This window comes from Electrona antarctica (genome assembly GCF_951216825.1).
Source record: "Electrona antarctica genome assembly, chromosome: 12".
NCBI lineage: Eukaryota > Metazoa > Chordata > Actinopteri > Myctophiformes > Myctophidae > Electrona > Electrona antarctica.
The window spans coordinates 21213445-21231554 of record NC_136793.1 but is presented as its reverse complement, the minus strand read 5'-3'; the positions used below and the strand labels follow the sequence as shown (position 1 = coordinate 21231554).

The 18110-nt window shown below is 41.8% G+C and overlaps 1 protein-coding gene across 2 annotated transcripts; it reads right to left on the bottom strand.

The window, feature by feature from the left end:
• Positions 1–5368: 5368 nt before the first annotated feature.
• Positions 5369–17502, bottom strand: ckap2l (cytoskeleton associated protein 2-like). 2 transcript variants are annotated; one of them, XR_013791208.1, is made up of 10 exons: positions 17240–17502; positions 16512–16578; positions 16363–16423; positions 14191–15671; positions 12475–12673; positions 11703–11861; positions 9354–9414; positions 8904–9084; positions 6356–7480; positions 5369–6119 (listed from the first exon to the last, which is right to left on the bottom strand). XR_013791208.1 is itself a non-coding variant. In XM_079515440.1 (9 exons), the coding sequence occupies exons 1-9, from the start codon at positions 17286–17288 to the stop codon at positions 7192–7194; spliced, it is 2547 nt and encodes an 848-aa protein (XP_079371566.1). In that variant the 5' UTR covers positions 17289–17502; the 3' UTR covers positions 5369–7191. The 2 variants fall into 2 exon arrangements, 1 of the variants encoding a protein (XP_079371566.1); XM_079515440.1 differs by having other exon boundaries at positions 5369–7480.
• Between the last annotated feature and the right edge of the window lie 608 nt (positions 17503–18110).

Genomic DNA, 18110 nt, shown 5'->3' with positions numbered 1-18110 from the left:
GAGGTGTGGTGTTTCTTCTTCTCCCACCGGAGGACCACTTTTCACTTAAACGAGTTTCAGGATTAGACAGTGTAGGTTTTGTAATATTAGTCAGACTGCGTAGTAAAGGTTGATACTTGGGCAGCAATGTCAGCAACAGGTGCTTCTTGAAAATGACGGAAGGGCCTCTTTCCTATCTCGGTTAAACATGTTGGTAGTGGCATATGCTTATATTTGAAGTTCACTTGGGATATAAAAAGCAAAACAAAGTTTAATTTAACCTGGAACTTGATTTAAGTTTTCGTTCTTTGATTTTATATAACATTAAGGATGTATGGCGGGAGTATGGACTATTAACATATCATGACAACTTGATAGATATTTGGAACATGTAGTAGTATATTTATATTAGAGGATACAGGTGTATAGCGGCCACCCATATCATTAATTGGGCTTCATACTATGTATTTATATTTTATTTAACCGTCTCTTTTTCAAGTGGGAACTGGCCAAGTGGCAGAATACATAATTACACTTCAAAGCTACATCGTACATGCCAATAATAAATCCATGACAATACCTCCAGAAACTTATACAATATATACAATACTCCAAAATGGTACAATAACCACTACCAGATACAATACATTTTGCACACAAATACAGAAAGTACATTATGTGTACATAATGTATGCATAGTCGATAGTAGGTGGTGGGATTACAGTTTCCCTATTTCCTGAACCTCTACTACACATATGTATCTATAATATTCCAGGAAACACTTCCTGAGCTTCATGTACCTCAGAGTTCACACAACCTAAAAATAGGCACATGTGGTAGAGGGCATGTCAAAGGCCAATCTGAGTGTTTAACAGTGCATTTTTACTTAGGGAGTGGAGGATGTTACCCAGCTGTCCTCTCTGTCAAGCCAGACGATGGAATGGAAATGATTCATATTAGGATATGGCTGAAAAATAAGTGAGACTGTATTTCCGAAAGTGTTTTCAAGCACCAGGCAGCGAACTTAACTATAGTGCAACACATGAAACAAAACAAGATCTCTTCTCAGGTACATTTTTACACATTTAGAGTTAAATGGACACGGCATATTTGACTGTTTCAATTGAGGCAGTTCATTGCCTACAATAAAATGAAGAATCACAGTGTACGTTGGAATCGTGCTGGAAAAAGGTGTTGGCCCTGAGTGGTGATGGAATTTCCGGACTAGTGACATCACAACATTGATTGCATGATGCATTTCATGGCCTATTTGGATGTAGGGAGCACATTTTACTGAGAAAGACTTGAAATCCTTCCAAAGGGACTTGTCATGAACTTTGTGGGGACCTTAATCCTGACTTATACTTTGCCATACAACATTATCACACGTTGAAAATATCAGATCTACAAGCATGTTGTGAGCTTCTAGATCTGCTATTGCCTGCACAAATTAAGCATTACAGGCCTTTTCAGAAAATCAGTTTTGCGACTTCCGAAGGGAGCGCAGAGGCTGTCCACCATATGTCATGACAAGTGATTTTATTTTCAAAGATTTGCGCTATACATCTTTTCTGTGCCAGAAACCAACTGCTGCTGTGCAGTCAATGAAAGCCTTGTGCAAGCTTAAATGTACCATCAACAGGAAGCCTGCATATGCCCAGTGACCTTGAAAACTCATCACCGGGCTTCATCCCTACAATAAATCTGCAGCACGACTGTGTGAAGCAGTGAGGCCATGGCTATAGGATGGAGAGATGGTAATGACGGTTTGGTAAGCGGCGGTGTTAAGAAGTTAACGCTCCCTGTCTATTTAAAAGGCATGCTGTGTGCGTCGTTGTGTTTCTACAATGTGTCATCGGTGCATCATCATGTGATCCGCGATTGCAGCCACGACAAGGATGCTAAATCCACTGCAGCTTATTCCACTTCCTCTACATAGCCATACTCTAATGCACGCACGGTCACTGTCTCTCTCCCTTCCACATGCACACACTTTCATTCACTTACACCCCTGGTTACCCCTCCCCTGCACATTACACACAGCCTCTGTGACCTTTCCGAGCACTGAGTGATGAACAGTGTGTGTGTGTGAGAGAGAAAGAGAGAGTGTGAGAGAGGGGACAGCTCAAGGGCATGTAATACCACACTGGGCGCTGTGCCAGTGAAAGAGGGATTATTTCACATGGCCTGGGTGCCCTGCTGGCCTGCTCCAGAGATACATGTCTCACTGAGCCGCCTGTCCATCACCGGCCATGCAGCAGGCATGGAGAGGTTATTGTAGGCCTACTGCTCAGTAGTGTGTGGAAGAGAGTGTGTTTATCATTCACATAAACATGCATACAGACACACACAAATAAAGCAACTTGTCAGCACTGTTGTGTTCAGTTATGCTTCATTGTCTTTACTCCTAACCAATTAAACTCTAAATAAATAATAATAAAAAATGCATCAAGCTTGTAGATTTACTATTTTTGTACATATTTGTAAAAACTATAAAGATGCTAATAAACTGCTTACATTTAGGAAACGTTAAATTTCAGCTTCAATCAATTTCTATTGAGGAGAAAAACGCACAAGTAAATGTATAAAAGTGATCCATATTGGTGCACCAAGTCTATGTAGTCTACATTTAACCCAGGCTTGCTAGGTCTGCTGCTTGCTTAAATCAACCCTTTACATTTTTGTCTCCACCAGGCCGAAGGCATGGGGAGAGAGTATGTTTTGCACTCCGTCCGCGTGTGTGTCCGTCCGTCTGTTACTACCAGCTAATCTTCGGCACCGTTAACCCGGTCGATGCCAAACTTTGCACACCCACTCTCTGGATGCCAACGATGAACCTCTGGCCCAAATTTTCCAGAACGGCCTGTTATAGCGCCACCAGGAGGCAGACTTTTGTAAAACACATTTTTTGATATTACTCCTCCATATTTTGTCCAAAAATCATATTCATATTCCATCCTGATTGGCTAATATTGGCTTTCAAAATTTGCAGGATTGGCCTGTTTTGAACAAAAAGCCTCAAATCATGAATACAGCGTGCAATTTACGTGAAATCTTTCACAGAGGTTCCTACTAGGCTGAGGAATATATCCCACCCTTTTCACATTGGCCTGTTATAGCGCCACCAACAGGTAGATTTTTGCAAAACACATTTTTGGAACAAAATGAGTCAAATCATCCAATTGCCATCCAAGGCGTGGGAAGAAATGGCACCCTTTTCACATTGGCTTATTATAGCGCCACCAGGAGGCCACAACCTGACCTGCCCTGGTGGAGACCTGTGCCCCGAGGGGCACTTTTTCTAGTTGCTTCTCTTTCGCTCCGTTTCCACTCTCCCTACATACTGTATACTTTTACTTACTAGTTCAGATCGATTGGTTAACTCCAGTACACACAGAAAGGCCCCAAGCAGGTTCAAACTATGGACCTTCTAGATACAAGGTAACAGTGCTATCTACTGAGACACCATGCTAGATATTGTGCTGGTATACCACCTGTGATGAGATTGAGAAGTGAGAGAGCAGCTTGTGGTTAGTAAAGTAAGACATTACTTTTATTCCACTGGTTGACACATTTACTGATTTTACTACTTAAAAAACCCAAACAAAAAAATCCAGTTCAGATCAAATGTTGATCTGATGTCAGTAACTGGATTTCTTTCCCTCCCCAATGTCCCACTGGCCCAGGGAATTGAATTATCTTTGCAAACTCTGAGCAAACAAAAATATGCACTGTATTCTGACCTATTTTTTGAGATTTTAAAGTTGATTATCTTTGCCCATGAAGCTTTTAGAAGATTCCCCTTCCATGACTTTTCCTAAATATATCAAATCACCTGATTATTTTTCTACATCTGAAACATTTTCTAACTATGAATTTAAGCATAGGCTACTTATACCATTTCTTACTTCATTCATGAGTGTTAAGCCCTATTTAAAAAAAATAGTGAAAATGACCAATCTGCCAGAAAGCCAGGCCACCAACATCACATCATGACATGTTGTGAGTGTGTGAGAGAGATACAAAGAAAGATATTTTGCTAATGATCCCTATTCCTGCACCACTGTGCAAGAATGTTGTAGTGTGAGAGAGGTGGCACCCTAGCTTGGTAGAAGCACCCCTGCTGAGTTTCCTCTTTAATTTGCCTTAATAAAAGCCTGATGAAATGAAATGCATCACCACTGCCCCCTGGCAACAGGCTCGCCAATCCAAGCCCAGAGGCACCAAATAGAGGGAGAGAGAAAGAGTGTGATGTACTAGAGACAAATGGAGGTATGGGAGGGGGTGAGAATGAGGGGGAGAAGTGGGTGAAAAGAAATGGGAGGCGTAAAATGACAAAGAAGAGGTTTGGTAGTGAGTGATTGTAGCGGTATGAGATGGGGTGATCCTGTGCCTGCTGGAGCAAATAACCTATAGTAGTGAATGAGGGGGCTTCTAAGCTATTTTTAGCCAGTGTTGCCATGTGTGGGGAATGTGCTTGGCTGAGATGCTTGCACTGTGCTCACACACAAACTGTACATTTTCTATGCGCATGACACATCATCATACTAATCCCATGCATGAATGAGAACACCACCAGCTTGATTTCACCCAGTTGCTAAGGGCTGCACTGCACGACACCACCTCTGAGTTTTACTCTCTCCCATGATATACTATAGTAATAGTATTATATATATATATATATATATATATATATATATATATATATATATACACACACACACACACACACACACACACACACACACATATATATACATACACACACACCAATGTTAAACACACCTCACACACGCACACTTGGATAAGGCATTTTTGCACAAGGAGGATGTTAGCTAAATTTAGGTGTTACACAGCCTATATCAGCAAACGTGTGTGCGTGCACCACACACACACGTGGGTATAAGAATGACCACATCTTTGTCAGAACTGTCTGCAATACCACCTCATGCCACACAGAGGTAACTCCAGTTTCCCCGATCTCACTTCATGTAATACAAAATGTTACAACTTTTAAGACCTCATTCAAAACTAAATACAACAAATAGAAATTATAAAATATGTGGTAGATTAGATTAACTGAGGCTATTCATAAACACCTTTTATTATAACAGTAACAGTTGTAGAAAAATCAGCTCATTTTGTATATTATATAGACATAGACACACATGTATGTATGCATTTGTATATAGTAAGTACAATATTATCACAATATCAAGTTATTTGGTTAAAAATATTGTGATCATTTGATTTTGTCCATATCACCCAGGCAGACCATAACAGTGGTCTGGCATATTTAGATTAGCATATATGTTTCACTGGCCACCCAGATGTTTTACATTAATTTCAGTACGATATTAAAAATCAACATCAACTGAAACTTGTGAAAAGCAGTTAAACACAAACCTTTATTGCAGAATTTGTCAAAGTTACAAATTACAATATCATTGTTTTTTCACGCAACCACGTCCACGTGAACCCATAACATAAACCCTAGCGTCCCTATTCTGGGCATGTCTGTTCGGTGAACGATAACCACCGATACTGTGTAGATGTTGGCTATTTTCATCAAAGTGGTAAAAAGTAGAGGACTCAAGTACAGATCCCTGGGTGACTGTACTCAACATATGGACCGATACGTGGACTGATATATGTCTAGACAAGAATTGACGTAACAAATGATCAGCAATGTTGTATGACATAGCTGACAGGTGTGAATAATCCCAGCTGAAGACAGTAAAGCCCATCAGAAATTAATGGGATACATTCTATAATTCCTTCCTCAACTGGAGTACATTTAACTTAACATTTCTTCTGAAAATTAGGAGTTCAGGCTCTCTCTCGCTCTTTTATTTTAAAGAAACATGTATTATATACATAGCTATGTACAAAATTGTACATACATTGTTTTTGTAAGAGAAAACAATGACCAAATAACATTCAGTGCGATTCATAGCATACTATACATCACCACAATGTATTCAACTGCAATTTTTCCAACCAAGGTTCACGTTTTAGGTTGTTATTAGAGAAAGTAAAAGACGAGTGTTCTTTTTCCTTTCTCTTTTCATTTGCTGCTTTCTTTCGCTTTAGAGATTTTAGCTATTTTTGACAGGGGGCCTGGGCATTCAAACATGGGGCTAAATATGTATTTCTTTTCGATTCTTTTTTGAGTGGTGTAAACCACTCCTACAACTGGCTTTGTTAGTCTGTGCAGAAAAAATGAGCATGGTTGTTGAGTGGTGTAAACCACTCCTACAACTGGCTTTGTTAGTCTGTGCAGAAAAAATGAGCATGGTTGCTATGTTCACCCTGTTCACCCGGGTGTGATTTCATTACGTCAGACCCGTGTGACCTTACACCACTCAGTTCACACGGGTGTGATTTTTTATTTACTACTAGACCCCAGGAAATTACAGTTGGCCACAAAAGCTCACAAGATCTATTGAATGTGAAGGGGGAGGTGACAATCTGACATATTGAGCCTACGACACATTATGGCATCCCCTTAGTATCCCCCTTCACATTCAGTAGATCCCATGATCTTTTGTGGCCAGATGTAATTTCCTGGGGTCTAGTAGGACTCTAGTAAATATTAATTAAGAAATCGCTGTAAAAAAAATTGTAAAAATAAATAAAATAAAAACGACATTTAGCCCCATGTTCGAATGCCACTGCCCTGCAAAAATAGCTAAAATAGCTAAAACTAAGAAAAGCAGCAAATGCATTGATCAATACGGCACCCGCCCCTCCGCACTTTCCCCCTTGTTAGAAGAGGAGTAGATTACAAAGTTACAAACACCCATAAACAATACAAGCCAGTAAAAATAAAATAAAAAACATTTTTTTAAAATATAGTATAAAAAGTATAAAAGTATAACAATGATGAGTGCATGTCTGAAACCAACCACTCTGCTTCAAACGCATGCCCCAGAAGACTCCACAAGTTTTCACTCCCAGACAACCAGGTTAATGAACGATAAGGACAGGGAAGAGAAAAGGAAACATGGGAAACTAAAACCCCACCCCCAAACAATTCCTGAATATTTAGGATTTAGAATATTTAAGTGGTTGAGATAGGAGTCCCGACTCTGTAGTCCTCTTTATGGCCGATTTATTTTTTGCTAGTTTTGTGTGGCGGTGTGCACCTAAAATAGCTAAATGGCTATTTTTGGTGCGTGAGACCTTGCACAATGAAGTATACTAAGCCCTCTAATCATCATCGTTGGTAAATAGCTGTACATGCACCTTGTCTTTCAGGGCTTCGTTCTCCATGTAGACGTACATGGGAGTGCCATGGCTGGATGGGCTAGCTTCTCTCGCCTCCCCATCTCCGTCCTCCTGGACCATGAGGTCATTGTAGGTGGACACACAGATGTCATGGTCTTGGAGGGAGGCCGGGTAGCGAAGAGAGGCCCCATCAATTCTTACGGAGCGCCTCACGGGAGTGATGAAGCGCACCTCCTGGCCATTGACCCGCACTGGCTCCCTCTGTTTGCCACTGCAGGCAAAGCAAGACAAAATGAATTAGAATAGTTCACATCCAAATCATTGTAGTGTATAACAACAATGCATGTCCAATTCTGAGGGCAGATGCGAGGTCGCGTGCATGCATCCGCCTGGGTCAGATCAACATATGGAATGTTTGCATTACAGGCCATATATAGAGCGTGTCTTGAGTGTACAGGGGTTCATGAGGTCAGATCAACATATGGAATGTTTGCATTACAGGCCATATATAGAGCGTGTCTTGAGTGTACAGGGGTTGATGAGGTCAGATCAACATATGGAATGTTTGCATTACAGGCCATATATAGAGCGTGTCTTGAGTGTACAGGGGTTGATGAGGTCAGATCAACATATGGAATGTCAGAACAGGTCAGCTCCATATATGGAGATCTAAGGGTGGCAGCGGGGCAGTGTCTTGTGTACAGGGATTGATAAGGGCTCAGGTAGGGCCGAGCCTTAATTTTCGGGCCGGTTGAGAACTGTAGTTTCCGTTGGCTGCCGGGCACGGCTGCACTAATAACGGGCCCGCCCCAAAGTTACAGTATTGGGGCGGGCCCATCTAGAGTTTGAATGGACATGTATCAGTCACAACTGCCTCATCATGTCAGAACAGGTCTTGGCTGGGAATGTTGCCTGTCAGAAACTTGTGCCTATGATTTATTTCCCCTTTTATTTATAACGAGTGAAGCTAATAGATAGGGCAGTAAAATGGGACTAATTGAACATCTTAACCCATTTAGACCCGAGGACGATTCTACAAATACCTTCTAAATCATGACAGTTTTCTGAAAAACCCATGTTTCTATGTCTATGCCAGAATTATCTGTATTTGGCCACGGACCCCCATCTGAAAGTATGTTGTTTCAGGGACGCCCCCCTTCACTGAACTGCACATTGGCCGCGGACCCCCATCTGAAAATATGTTGTTTCAGGGACGCCCCCCTTCACTGAACTGCACATTGGCCGCGGACCCCCATCTGAAAATATGTTGTTTCAGGGACGCCCCCACTGAACTGCACATTTCCTCCTGCCATAGTAGTGCTGTTCACGTTCACCCGGTTCACCCTCTGGGGAGTTAACCACTCACATCATTGACTCAGGTCGTCCAGGGTTCTGTACCTTATTTCCCTCTGTGCCAAAACACTTAAATGAAAATAGACTATCTACAAGTTTACGTGTAACATTGTGAGCTTGTAGATCGGCTATGTTCATTCGCCAATTATGACATGCATAGCATGCATAGGGAGGATGGCATTAATGTGGTTAAACAGTCATGTAGTAGTTTGTAAAGTGTTCAGGCAGCTTCATAAAGTCATTATCAAGACCAAAATGACTTTGCATACAACCGGATTAACCATAACTTAAATCATCTATACTTATAACTAGTACTACTACTTAGTAAAGTCTTCACATACTTCGGAGTCGGCGTTGATGTGATTTTGTACTTGACCATGGATGAGCTGCCTTTTTCCCCATAGATTCGTGCTCTGACAGGATTTGGGGTAAATGTGGGGGTTTCTGCAGCCTCAGAAAGATTCTGCCCCTGTACGGGTGACTCCTCCTGCTTTTGCAGTTCTTGAGGTGTGCATGCACGACCTGGGAAAAAAAAGAATGATGTGTCCATTAACCACCATAAATTGGTGATAAGAAAGCAGTTTGCATTTCCATTACCAGGATAATAATGTGCTTAATAATCAACTAAGTGATGGTGATCAGCCAATATAGCATGAGGGCAAGTACAATATTGGATGATATACAATGGACTGGGGACATGTTAATACTACAGGAGAGAGGTGAAAGTGCAATAAACCCATTTTAACTTTGGAAGGCAGCAATTCAACTATTGGTGTGTACAGCATCCTGACCTTGAATTTCATCCTTTTTCTTCAGGATATCAAACACGACATCACGCAGCCCGTCCACAGGCTACAACAAAGGAGAAAGATTGTATAAGTGAAAGGCAAATACAGATCATATTGATATGGCTACCATTCCATTATCACCAGGGTGCGGTGGTCCATATGTGACACTATCATGAAATGCGTTGGCAATCTTCACACATGTAAAACATAAGAGTAGATAGGGTGGATACCTAAAGGGTCCAGAACCATTAATAGGGGATTCACACTGAGACGGACTGAGTCAGTTTCTTTCGAACCGTTCCCGAATACGGTTGCCTGGTCGCCGCTGGCCATGATTCACATTGGCCGAGATTCAACAGCGCACCCGGGTACACTTCATTCAACTTATGTGCCTCAGAGGGGCGCTGTGGACTATGGGGCTTTGGGAGACAGAAAATGTCACAGACGAGTCACTTTCAGAGTTTAGAGCAAATAATAAAGTTTGGCTGTGTTCCTGACGTTGTCTTGAGTTATAATAACATAACAATACACAACTAAAGCAGTGTGCGCTGATGGTCAGCTCAATGGGACTGTAAAGTTATCTCTCGTCTGTATAGAGCGCCGAAGTCTGACGTCAATATCAGTAGAGGGCGCCAAGTCCACTGGTTCATGTACTTTTTATTTGCATTGTAATCCCCATAGGGGGATTTTAGATGGCCTCATAGAAGAACTGTTTGAAAAATAAACAAATCACGGCCGTTTCACTCATATGGATATGAAAAATCAACTGACTGAGAGAAAACTCGGTTACTGCTGCTGAATTAGTTAAATTTTCCTCCTTTTAGCACGGATGGCTTTTACATTGCAGCAATCCGTATCCGAGACTATTGCGGTCCCGGGTGCGGTTGGGCGATCTGCTACCGGGAACGGTACGCATCGTTCACACTACCAAAACATCTGCCAAGTGGTCCGAGTGCGCACCCGGGACCATAATGTGATTCCCCTATAAAACACATTGTGTGAGTGTTAACTAATACCTAGGCATTTGACATGCTATTATTTTACCATCTCAAACAGCACCTAGGACCTACACAATGTGACTTTATAGCAACAAGTAAGATGTGTGAACGCGGGAAGCGAACGCAGCTGTTGTGGCAGTCTGACACACACACAGACCTTTTTTTCTCTTTTCTTTTTTTACTGTGCGTGTATGTTTTTGTGTGTGATACAGATGCGCCCTCTGGTGGCGGGCGGGTGGTGTTACAGCGTGACAGACAAGCCAGGCAAGCTTCCATAGTAATGGCTCACTGCAGTTCGCAAAAACACCATGCTTCTGTGTCACACATGGAATAGGAAATAAAGTAATCAATTTGTTTGATGTGGACACATGATTCTACACACTGTGAACATGGAAGAATGGTCATCATTATGGCCCATCTACAGTACATTGCTATGGGACTACATTGGAAATAAGCTCTCAAGCTTTTTTTGTGCTATGGGACTACATTGGAAATAAGCTCTCAAGCTTTTTTTGTGTTATGCTTTTAACCCATTTTGACCTGAGATCAGATTCTAAAAATGTCTTCTACATCCTGACAGTTTTCTGAAAAAGCTATGTTTCTATGTCAGTCGTTCTTCGATTTTTCAGCTATTTTTCAATAGCTAAAGCATAACATAATGCTAACACCAAAAGGGGTTCCTGCCCAAAATGGGTTAATATGTCATGAATATGCATGTAACAAAAAATATTCAGTGGTGTGAAAAGTGATCATCTTTTGTGTGAATATGGGGGACCCAAACATAGAAGTTACTAGGTAGACCTGTGAAGTTCTCAAAGGACTGGTAATTAATCAGTATCACATCAAACACTGTTCATAGTGAAACAAAGTTGAGCTGGCTTTATTACTGGGGCTCCCTCTTAAGGTATGAAAAACAGTGAGTCAGAGATACATTTCAAGCCATGGGATAAAGAAATTATGAGCAAGACCATCTAACTGGTCCGATATTCCAAAAATAGTCTCCTCATTGACTTACACTGCACAGGTCTGTAAAACAGGTCTCAAAGTCACTATTTAGCACATATATGAAAGCAACCAAAAGCAGATTCTGCCAATATCTAACATTACAAAACAAGAAATATTATATAAGTTCATCATGGATGGCCACAATTGTTGAAAAGCCATCTCATCAATATTTTTAGTTAAAATGATGGCAAGGCAACTACTGTACACAACCCAAACCTCCACAAAAGTGGCTTAAGTGCTTTAAGACTTTAATGCAAACTCTGAAGAATTCTATTCCATGGGTTTACAGCTAGTAACAGAGTACTGACAGGTGATGGGCAGAGCACATTACCTGACTGTGGACACTTACCTCCAGAACTACACGCACAGCCTCCTCAAACATGGGCAGGACTTCCAGGTTGCCCTGTCGCTCCATCAGGCGGGCCTGACAGATCCAGTACTTGGCAAACTTCTGAGCCATCGCAGGCAACCGAGAGAGGTGTTCCAGCACCTGCTCTGGGAGGCAACCCTGCAGGAGCATACCAACGAACACATCACTAAACAGGAGCATACCAACGAACACATCACTAAACAGGAGCATACCAACGAACACATCACTAAACAGGAGCATACCAACGAACACATCACTAAACAGGAGCATACCAACGAACACATCACTAAACAACCCTGCAGGAGCATACCAACGAACACATCACTAAACAGGAGCATACCAACGAACACATCACTAAACAGGAGCATACCAACGAACACATCACTAAACAAACCTAGTTCAGAGATAAACACACCCTGCACGTCTCTGAAGAAAGTTCTTCAGAACTCACAGAAAACAAAACAAAATGAGAATTTAGGGATACAATTTCACAGACAGGCAGGTTTGCATCATGACATTGATTTATTATTGTATCATTAACCACATGAACCCTAGCATCCTATTTTAACATGTACAACAAAATATAGGGTAGTTATTAATATAATATAAAGTGGGGCATATCATTTCAAAGCCATTGAGTCACAATTTTATCTGCAGTCTGAAACTACTTTGAAGTGGAGACTGAAAGCAGCCCAAAAGCCAACAGTGTTAAATTACTGGCACTTGCTTATTTGTGAACAGATTTAAGTACCTCTTCCAGCAGTTTCACGCAGTCAGCCAGGGACCTGTCCACAGCACAGATCAGGGCTCGGGTATCATCGTCATCGTCCATGTTGGTCCAGTAAGGCTGTGGCAACGCCACAGTACGCCCGACGTGAGCAGGCCTCACCTGCATTGGAGGACGCTTGTAAGAGATGCCCTTAGCTTCCCGCCATTCCCGGAGCTTTCGCCTTTAGACCAAACAATAGAGCGTAAAACTGAAAATTATTTGACTTTTAATTCAAGGTCAAAGACAGGATATTTCCCAGGTTAGTGCCTAATAATTTAAAGACACCAATTTAAACTCCACATGGGGCATGTGTTCAGGATGGCACAGGATCGTATACCTAAGGCTCTAGGATGGACTCCTGTAGGGAAAAGGAAGAAAGGTCGGCCCAAAATAACCTGGCGCCGAACTGTGGTAGCAGAGCTGAAGGAGATGAACCTGACATGGGTGGAGGCACAACATGCAGCCCAAGACAGGTCCGGATGGAGGAAGATCGTTAAGGCCTTATGTCCCACCTGGGACGAAGAGGATTAAGTAAGTAAGTAATTTAAACTCCAATACGAGTAATTGCTAATAGAGTGCTAGTAATAATAATAATAATAATAGAGTAAACCACTAAGCGGTGAAAGTGCTCTTGCCTCAGACCTAGACCTAGAATGCCTGTGATCATTTAATTAACTTCGTAAATTTTCATGTATCATAGGCATAGAACGGTCGCTACTGTCCCTGGTTGATTTCAATTGTGTGCGGCCTGAATGTGATAAATGCTCCGTTTGTACTCACCCATTAAATAATTCCAAAAACGTGGAGGGAAATATGGTCCTCTAGTTTTATATCCATGTGAAAGTTCTGGCACAAAACGTGTATTTAGTAAATTATCTCCACTTTTTCAAGAGATGCACACGGACTGGAATGATCGATGAACTGATTTTAGACGTCATCACCAATTGACAAGGGAAACACAAAAGTTTGGGTCACACAATTGGCAGGTGCCTTGCGATAGGTGCTGGGTAATTAATCACACCACCTGCCAATTGTGTGACCTAAACTTTTGTGTTTCCCTTGTCAATTGGTGATGACGTCTAAAATCAGTTCATCGATCATTCCAGTCCCCCCTCGCCGGAGAGAAAGAAGTCCGTGTGCATCTCTTGAAAAAGTGGAGATAATTTACTAAATACACGTTTTGTGCCAGAACTTTCACATGGATATAAAACTAGAGGACCATATTTCCCTCCACGTTTTTGGAATTATTTAATGGGTGAGTACAAACGGAGCATTTATCACATTCAGGCCGCACACAATTGAAATCAACCAGGGACAGTAGCGACCGTTCTATGCCTATGATACATGAAAATTTACGAAGTTAATTAAATGATCACAGGCATTCTAGGTCTACCTCAGACCCAGAGTGGTATGCTTGTGATATTTTAGTTAATTTGACAATTTATTGCATTAAAGAGAACCACACAATAACACATTTCCAGCTTGTGTTCCAGTTCCCCAGACTTTGATTTACTTAAAACTAAGTGCTGAAGAGATGTGGGGACCCTTGTTATTGAACAAACACTATATAGCAATGATTGCTACGGGAATAATAGAGCTACTGTTAAGCAACATCAATTTCATGAATATAGTAGTGTCATGATCATCTTCTCTGTGCACAACACTGTATGCGAGAGGAAATAATTTAAATAAACTTACATTCTATCCTCCTGAGCTGCTGTCAAGTTATGTTTCTCTGTCTGAGGCACTACTGTAGGCTGTGCTCTCGGGGTCTTCGTGTCTGTGGCCCATTCCACCAGACTGAGACTCTTCGCACGCCGTGGCACTGTCTGTGGTACATATGGTATACCAGCTCTTTTTGTACACTCTTCTCTCTTGTTATTATTCGCCACTCTATGCACCTTGTCTTTCTCTGTCAGCTCGGCAGCATGTGTGGCCTTCTTTGAAACTGTGTTCTGCCGCTGGCCTCCTGCCGCGGAGGTGCCTCCGGATCCACCCTTCTGTGATTGGTTATTACCTGTCCCTGCAAACCCAGATCTGTGCTCTGAAGCCTTCTTTGATGGTTGAACTGATTTAGCATATTTTGTCACTCTCGCCTTCTGCTCTGGCTTGGCGGGTGCTGTTGTGGACCTGGTGGATGTTGCTTTGAATACAGTAGTAGGAGGTCGATTCTGATGCGATTCTTTTGTTGAATCAGTAGCACTCTTGTTGTCCATCCCTCTATGCACATTGTCTTTCCCTTTCATCCCGGCAGTATGTGTGGTCCTGTTCGACACTGTGTTCTGCCGTTGGCCTCCTGCCCCAGAGGATCCTCCTGAGCCAACCTTTTGTGGTTGGGCATTACCAGTCCCTTCAAGCCCAGATCTGTGCTCTGAAGCCTTCTTTGACAATTGAACTGATTTAATGGATTTTGTCACTCTCTCATTCTGATGTTGCTTGGTGGGTGCTGTTGTGGACCTGGTGGATGTTGCTTTGAATGCTGTAGGTCGATTCTGAAGTGATGGCTTAAGAGATTTGACTGGAGGTGGTTTTGAAACAGTTTTGTTCAGCGTCTTTGTTTTAATGACAGTATCGGAAGCCCCAGTGGCCGTGATTCTTGTATGCTTGAGACCAACTGTGGTGGAAATTGATTTCCCTCGAGCCAAGGTAGATTTTTGGGCAACTGATGAGACTAATCTTGTGGTATTATTGGAGTGTCCTCTGTTAGCTGTGGAACTGGCAGTGGTGGTTGCTGTTGGGATGGTGGTTCTAGGCTGCAGCACAGTGGTGGTTGCTGTTGGGATGGTGGTTCTAGGCTGCAGCACAGCAGGAATGAGGCCGGTTCTGGTTTTGGTAATGGGGCCAAGGCTCATTCTGGAACTGTACGTGCCTGATTTGGCTACACGGGTAGCCCAACTGTCTCGATTTGGCTGGGATGCAGTTGGGCGGGGAATGTTTGAAAGAGACTTGGATGAACTATAGCGAACGGGTGGTTTAATTCCCATATTAATCTGCTTATTGGTTGCATTAAGGTTGGATTTTAAGGATGCAATAGTGTATTTTCTTGTATGCGCTCCATTTTCACTCAATCCAGTTCTTGGGGGCTGTGAAGCACCCTTAGTTATCTGAGGTTGGATCTTTTGGGCTTCATTTCTCATATTCCCTGCATTTGGAGCCTGGTTCTCTTTACTTTTGGCTGACTGTGTGGAGAGGAAAACAACTGTTACACATAATGTCAAGTAAATCCATTCACAAGTATGCATTTATACTGAAATGGCAGATTGTTACGGAGAAGTCTACATCGGAAACATTGTTCTTCATGATAGAGTTCAATGGAACAAAGGTTTGTGAAATGACAATGTGATATAAAATAAGAACCAAATGACTTCTACCTCCCTACTAAGGGAGTAAAATGCACTGATAAAGTCGATGAGGTCAGAGATGCACACACCTACAATAATTAAACATTTACAGTACTCTCAACGAATCCAAGTCGAACCGGGTTCATGGTGTTCTTTGTCATTGCATAGTTTCCTATGCAGAGCGATATTTTTTGTCAGGTCAGAGCCATTCATTTATTTAAAGAAAAATGTTTTAATACTTCTATCCTGCTGCCCTTGAGAAAATAATGCATTATTTGATCTCATCTTGGTTAAATTACTGCAATTCCTTGTACTCTTCCTCAGAAAACAATCTCATGTCTTGTCCAAATTCCTATAAATAAAGTGGATTGGATGTCCTCTCTCCACTGGTTGCCTCAACAAAACAGTTTGTTTTATGGCTTGCCTCCCACAGCTGGCACAAACTACTGTCATTTTCAAAATACAATACAGTAAAGTAAATAAATGAGAGAAAAGAGAGAAAGCATGCATTTTATTGCATTACACTTACGTCAGGTTTTACTGTGGACATAGCAGGCTTTTTAGCCTCATTTCCACCTCGGAGATATGGCCTGAGGAGGTAAATGAAATCGATGTTACATGTGTGAATGCACAAAGAGGCAAATAGAGATGTCAATCATGAATACACAGTTCTCTTACTTAGAGTTGGGCGGTTTCATCCTCCCCTTTGCTGCCAAGTATTCCATTAACTTCTGCTTCCGTAACTCTGTGACAGACAAAAACAGAGTTGACGCATAATGATGTACTTAAACTCTAGTCTACAGTATACTTTGTTGACGCCCCTTTCCCTCTACAACAAATCTCTTCTCAGAAAAGCAGCTTGTAGATCGGCTATTGAATGTACCATGTAGTGTACTATCAAGATATGCCCAGAAAAGTGGGTATGTCTCCTAGTTCTCCTATTCACAAGAATTGCCCATGCTAGCCTTGGCTTGATACAAGATAACAAGATGTAACAAGATGTATATCATCATCATGCAACTGAGTACACTCAGTTGCATGCCAAACAAGTGTTACAGTTGGGATAGCTTTGTGAGTGTGTGTTTTTGTACAAATTGACATACTTGTTGTATTATTTAGATCAAGTAGTACAGCCTGCCTGCCATTTCATTTATTCAGATTAACAATGATCTGATTTCTTTCCCTATTAATTAAATTAATTATATTCTTTTCAGTTCCCATTTCGTGGTTATTGTCGTTTTTGATTAAATAAAATAATGTGTAACTCGACAGTGGAAATAAATCACGTGACAGATGTTATAATCATAATAATAATGTGGTCGTAGTAGTAATGAGTGGTTAACCATAATATCACCACTAATGACTAGTAATGTTAGCAGTAGCTAGTTTGTTAGCCAACTGGCTACCTTTTCTGCAAGGCTCCGGCTCCTTCACGGTCCCCCCTTCATCATCCATGATCTAGAATAATTCTTCTCTTTCGCTAATCAGAGATGCAACTAAACGGTTAGCTGTTGTTAGCACTCCCGGCGGTTTACTTATGTTGGTTAACTTGAAATCCGGCCACGGACTCACGGTACGGTAGCCTAGCCTAACTGTTTTGTTTACACTCTCACATATGCGCATAAGTCGGCAACAGGCAAGCCTGTTGTTTTGAAACGGCCGGGTTAACGGTTCCTCTCCTGCCATTGGTGTGTTTAAATATTCGAAACGCTATTCAGAGTTTGTGATCTGAGTTTATCCCATGGCCAGGAGGCACGGGCGTGCTGTGATTAGCTAGTTTAAGCCTTTAGTATAAGGTTTAAGCCAATCACGGAGCCACCATCCGCCCAGTCTATGGGGTGAGGTTAACACCTGATCGTCACCTGTGGGGGCCTGGGGCATAGACATAGAGGGCCTGGGGGGGTTCTTTCAGAATTATTTATTTAATACAATCATGTAAATATTTAATTGAGCACACACACACACACACACACACACACACACACACACACACACACACACACACACACACACACCCACACCCACACACACACATACACACACACACACACACACACACACACACACACACACACACACACACACACACACACCAGCAACAGTTTGATTGAAATATTTATTAACAGTTTGCAGAATTACAGTAGGCCTACATTTCAAGCACAACTCAATACAAAGACTGTTAACCGTGAGTGGACGACCCAATAAAGCATTACACTTGTTTACAAGAGGGTCCACCTTGTTCAATTCATCAAAAAGTGAGTTGTGAGACCATGCTGT